The sequence below is a fragment of the Malus domestica genome, chromosome 09 (genome assembly GCF_042453785.1).
Source record: "Malus domestica chromosome 09, GDT2T_hap1".
NCBI lineage: Eukaryota > Viridiplantae > Streptophyta > Magnoliopsida > Rosales > Rosaceae > Malus > Malus domestica.
In genome coordinates, this window is record NC_091669.1 from 32808070 (window position 1) to 32813479 (window position 5410).

A 5410-nucleotide genomic window follows, 5' to 3' on the forward strand; every position below is an offset into this window, starting at 1 on the left:
AAACATGATTTGGCTTGTGTACTGATGGTGTTTGTGATATATATGTGTTTAATTATCTTTTTAATAATGTGAGTGATAATGATGATGAATGTTATGACAATTATGGGATCGAATATTGTTTGATAATTATTTGGATATGATTGCCAACTGAATGCCTATTTGCACTTGACATTACTACCTAGCATGAGATGAAGATGAAAGTCAGAAGATGAGTTAGGTACTTTATTAGATTTTTAGTAGAAATAGTAATTAAGGGAATTCCTTGTGCTGTGCTCCATATGACTAGATGCTGGTTGATATGTGGAATTGATAGCGTGTATGCGTATAATTATGTACAATGTGTGATGATGAGATTTCACCATGTAGTAGTGGTACATGGATGGTCCTGCTTGGTATATTCGCAATGGGGGACCATACGCATGCTAGGCGTGATCATGCTTGGTATATCCGCGATGGGTGATCACTACCTAGAGCTATATGGTACAGTCCTGCTTGGTATATCCGCGATGGGGGACTGTTATGGGTGATCATGCTTGGTATATTCGCGATAGGTGATCACTGCCTACGGTATTAGACTATGCATATGGTTCTGCTTGGTTTATCCGCGATGACGAACCATACGCATGCTAGGAGTGATCATGCTTGGTATATCTGTGATGGGTGACCATATGTGTTCAGGGATGATCATGCTTGGTATATTCGTGATGGGTGATCCCTGCCTGCACGATGAGATTATGCCTATGGTTCTGCTTGGTATATCCGCGATGGGGGACCATACGCATTCTAGAGGTGATAATGATTAGTTGTACTTGGTACATTGGATAGGCAATCATAATTAGTTTGGTTCCGTTGAGTGGTCCGAAACCCGAAGTTGTTGGATTTCGTGGAGTGGTCTAAAATCCCATTATTTAGAGAAGTAGGCTTGGCCTAACTGTGTCACTCTGGCCTTAGTTTCATATATATATATATTTGTGAAAATGGTTTCGAGAATCTTGTGAATTGAGTTAGAAAAGATGTTGAACGTCTGGGTGACTCCTTCTGGATTTTCTACAATTCGATTATGATTTCCTAAGGTATGAATTTAGAAATATGGGAATGATTGTTATTACTTTGATGAAATCAATTAATTAATGTGGCTAGAGAATGGTTTTGTGTTTTGTCGGTTCATAAATATGATGTATGTTGTGAATTGTAATATCATGATGAGACATAATGATTTATATGTTGGATGGGAGAGAAATCAAGTTTTCATGGGGGTTTGTTATGTAGCCTGAGTCCAGGAATTTCATGCTGTCAGGTTATAATAAGTGATTGAGGAATGCTATACTTTTCTGCTTGAACTTAGTGGAATAAACTTATGATTTTGTGATTAGTGAACTACGAATGGTTTGATCTCTATTGAGGGTACGTAAGCAGTCTAACGAGGAGGTTAGATGTAGCCATAAAGTAAACGAAAAATTAGTTTGAAATTCAATTCTCGGGTTGTGATTTGCCATATCTCGGAGGCGGGATATTTGAGATATACATGTATTTAGTGACGTCACGTGTCGATCCTGGACGTATGTCGGGATTGGGGTGTGACAGTTGAGCTCTTACATGATGACATGAATTCAAACTCTTTTAGTGACTAATCTAACATTTAATCTAATAAAATCTATCGTTTGATAAAAAATAAAAATAAAATCTCGTTGATGGCTAATCTACCAAAATTTAGTTTTGGACCAAAAAAAAAAAAAAGAAACAACAAAGGTTTTTGAAGTAATTTCGACCAACAATAGTGGCACTTCTAAAACAAAGGCAACAACCACCACCCAAATCAACAATCTCTCAACTCTCAGAGGCCAAAAATCGAAAAAATGGCAGAAAGTCCAGCAGCAATACGTTTCGGCATAACAGGATGCGCCGACATAGCCAGAAAAGTAGCTCGAGCCATAAAGCTAGCACCCAACGCCACCCTCTACGCCATCGCTAGCCGTTCGATCGACAAAGCCCGGAAATTCGCAGCCCACAATGGACTCTCCGGAGCCGTCAAGATCTACGGAAGCTACGAGCAGCTGCTCGACGACCCATGTGTAGATGCGGTGTACATGCCCCTGCCCACAAGTCTTCACCTGCAATGGGCGGTGTTGGCTGCTCGGAAGAAGAAGCATTTGCTTTTGGAAAAACCAACGGCTCTTGATGTGGGAGAGCTTGATCGGATACTGGAAGCGTGCGAATCCAACGGTGTACAGTTCATGGATGGGAGCATGTGGCTGCATCATCCAAGGACTGCAAAATTGAAGGACTTGATCTTTGATCCCAAGCTTTTTGGTCAAACTGACTTTGTAAGTATATTTCTTGCTTCATATTCTGTCTTTCTGTATGGATTGATTGACAATTTTATATTTACTTTTTAGTGGCAAACGAAAAACTAAGTGAGCGTCCATCTTAAAACGAATTGACAATAGAAGGGAGTCGGCTTGAAACTATTAGATAAGACCTTCCTTTCTCGATGTGGGATTCATACGCTCAACAAAACAAACTACAAAGTTTGGAAAGCTGCCATTTGTTTTGTAACACATTAAAGATTTTAGCCTCATTGGAGGTACTATCGAGCAGTGCTCGAACCCCCTTGAGTTGCTCAAATTCTAAAGGTCGAGAAATCCCCTACAATTCTTCAACATATACAAAAGTGGGATAATTTTCAGAGTTTCCCAATTAAACCATGAATGAAAAGAAACACTAAAATGTTTGAGGCCATTTCTGGAATAGCGAATCGGTTCTCGATGGCTTGAATCACGATGCAATGATTAATTTTCTAAATGGTAGAGAGAATAAAATGTCTTTTAAAAGAGGTTAGTAATTTCAAAAGTTGCTCCTATCTCATTGATCCATGAAAATAGTTTCTTTTAAGAACAGAAAGAACAAAAGAACGTGTACCCTTCATTGATCCATGATTAATATTAGGAACACAACTGGTCTACCTGCAATGTCTATATGTTTGTCTTTTTTTAACATGTTATTGTGCTTTTAAGATCCGTAGCACGTCAACACTGCCAGGAACCCAGGATTTCTTGGAGAGCAACATCAGAGTGAAACCGAACTTGGATGCTCTCGGTGCACTTGGGGGCGTGGGCTGGTACTGTATTGGGGCCATCTTGTGGGCAAAGGACTACAAATTACCAACTGTGGTGAATGCTCTACCTGATGTCATAAGAAACTCTGCAGGAGTCATCTTGTCTTGCTCTGCATCATTTCATTGGGAACCCGCAGACAAAACCGTCGCCACAATTCACTGCTCTTTCCTCTCCCACACGTCCATGGACTTGGCTATGACTGGCTCTAATGGTTCGCTGCATTGCAATGACTACATTATTCCATACCAAGAGAATTCGGCTTCATTTGACTACACATCCGGGGCAACATTTGTGGAACTCCACATTGGGTGGAATGTAAAACCAGAAGAAGTTACCGTCACTTCTGAGCTGCCGCAAGAGGCATTGATGGTTCAAGAGTTTGCAAGGAATGCTGAGAACATTAGGAAATTTGGAAATCGTCCGGACAGTAAATGGCCTGATATCAGCAGAAAAACGCAGTTAGTATTGGATGCTGTGAAGAAATCCATTGATCTTGGTTGTAAACCTGTTAAATTGTAATTAATTTGCTAAGAACTTTTATAAGCTCGGATAGTTGTAGTTTTATAAATATTTATTCTGGCTGTACAGATTAAACGTAACCAGATTACGGGAATTTGCAGATTGCTGCAGCCTGCTGTTGAACAAAATTTACTGTAGCTAAATTAAACCTACAAAACACATTTATTTTCATTTGTAAAATATCGAATTGCATGTGCCTAGGCACATTTTATTACAAGACGCGTGATTAAAACTTCCACTTACAGTTAAGAAGATTTTCATTTTAAATGAAAATAGAGAAGGACTAGCCGAGTTTAGCTATTCATCAATGCTCACGTGCGAGGCACTGCCACTTCTCCATGAAGCAAAAAAGACCATATCACCCAGAAATTTCCCGCCCGCCCTCTGTTTAACAAATTTTACTAATAATAAGAAGGAAAAGAAAAAAAAAACAAATGTTGTTTAGTTTTTCCACGTAGAAAAAAGGTTTGGGTTTAAGAGTTTGTACAAGTAAGTGGTGAATTACCCTGATAGTTAAGACTCTTACGGCCTTACTTGTCAAACCACTGCATTTCGAGTTTAAAATATTTCTCTTCCCCTTTCTCTTAGTGTAGAATACAGTTTCTAATAACCAAAAAAAAAAGTTGTACATGCAGATTATTAACTACGTTAGAGAACAAACACTGCGCACAAGTTAAAAGGAAATGCTCCTTAAAAAAATGTAATCGATCTTGAAGTCGTAAAACTTCACCTGCCTTAGAAGGGCAGTTACACTAAAGCAAGCCAAGATGACGAAATTATGCCCAAGGTTACCCCAATACTCAACTATCGCATGGGTTGACAATTAATCAAAGGAGGAGATGTAGGCCCTGCAGCAATTGGGCTTAGTTGGTCTGGTAAGGCCCAAAAAGGATCTCATGAGCCTAGAGGGACAAATGAGATTAGCCCAGAAGAGCTAGAGTTTGAACTAAATTTCCACACCACCGTGGATGGAGGAACACTTGATCGTCCACATGCAAGAGAAGCGAAAAATCATGAATTCCTGGGCACCAGTATGGTAACGCCAAAGGATTTCCAACAATCGAGTGAAAGGTTTTAAAACTCAAGAAGCGGGCTAGAGAGCAAGAGAGATATGTTAACCAGAATGCCAATATCGTAGTACTTTTGGTGAACCTTGGATGGATTATTTATACTAGTCGAGAGAGAGCCTTTTTAGGATAGTGAATCCGTATTAAACGGGAGAATATATAAAACCAATCTAACCTCGAGTCAAATTAGGTTTCATGTCTTGTAGAGCAAGCAGGTCTTTCTCCACAAGGCTTGCGGGTCTTCCCTACCATTTCGAAGGCCAACAAGGTGTGGTAGCACCGTTGGACTGTTTACTCGATCAGTCTAATCAGATTCGTCTAGTGTATGGCTGGACTATGGACGCATACTTACTCTAATTCGCCCCACTCTAGCTGATGAAAATTCATGATCCCACAGCTAAGGAAAGATCCAGCCAAATCTCCAAGGGATAATGATCCCTAAAATCGTGGCCCAGGCATAGGCCATGATCATTGATATTGTTAAGTACTATCCTAAAACAAGATTCTTATTTCGTGTCCCTTAACATGTCTCACTTAGTCAACTATTGTTAACCACTTAGGGAGCGGTGCACTTGCCCTAATGAATCATCATATTCAAGCCCATGATTAACCCTATGCAAAGATATGATCATTTCCATAAAAAGATATATTTTTTCTTAGCCAAAAAACTTATATCTTGAGATTCATCGTTCCAACAGTTAGGTCTAA

General features: G+C 39.6%; 1 protein-coding gene across 1 annotated transcript; it reads left to right on the plus strand.

The window, feature by feature from the left end:
- The first annotated feature begins 1755 nt into the window (after positions 1–1755).
- Positions 1756–3763, plus strand: LOC103444207 (uncharacterized oxidoreductase At4g09670). Its single transcript, XM_008383131.4, has 2 exons — positions 1756–2324; positions 3015–3763. Exons 1-2 carry the CDS (start codon positions 1857–1859, stop codon positions 3633–3635), a joined length of 1089 nt encoding a protein of 362 aa, XP_008381353.3. The 5' UTR covers positions 1756–1856; the 3' UTR covers positions 3636–3763.
- Positions 3764–5410: the final 1647 nt, after the last annotated feature.

Coding starts and splice junctions, on each gene's coding strand:
- LOC103444207 (XM_008383131.4), top strand. CDS start 1,857: ATGGCAGAAAGTCCAGCAGCAATACGTTTCGGCATAACAGGATGCGCC. Junction 2,325..3,014: donor TTTTTGGTCAAACTGACTTT/GTAAGTATATTT, acceptor TGTGCTTTTAAG/ATCCGTAGCACGTCAACACT.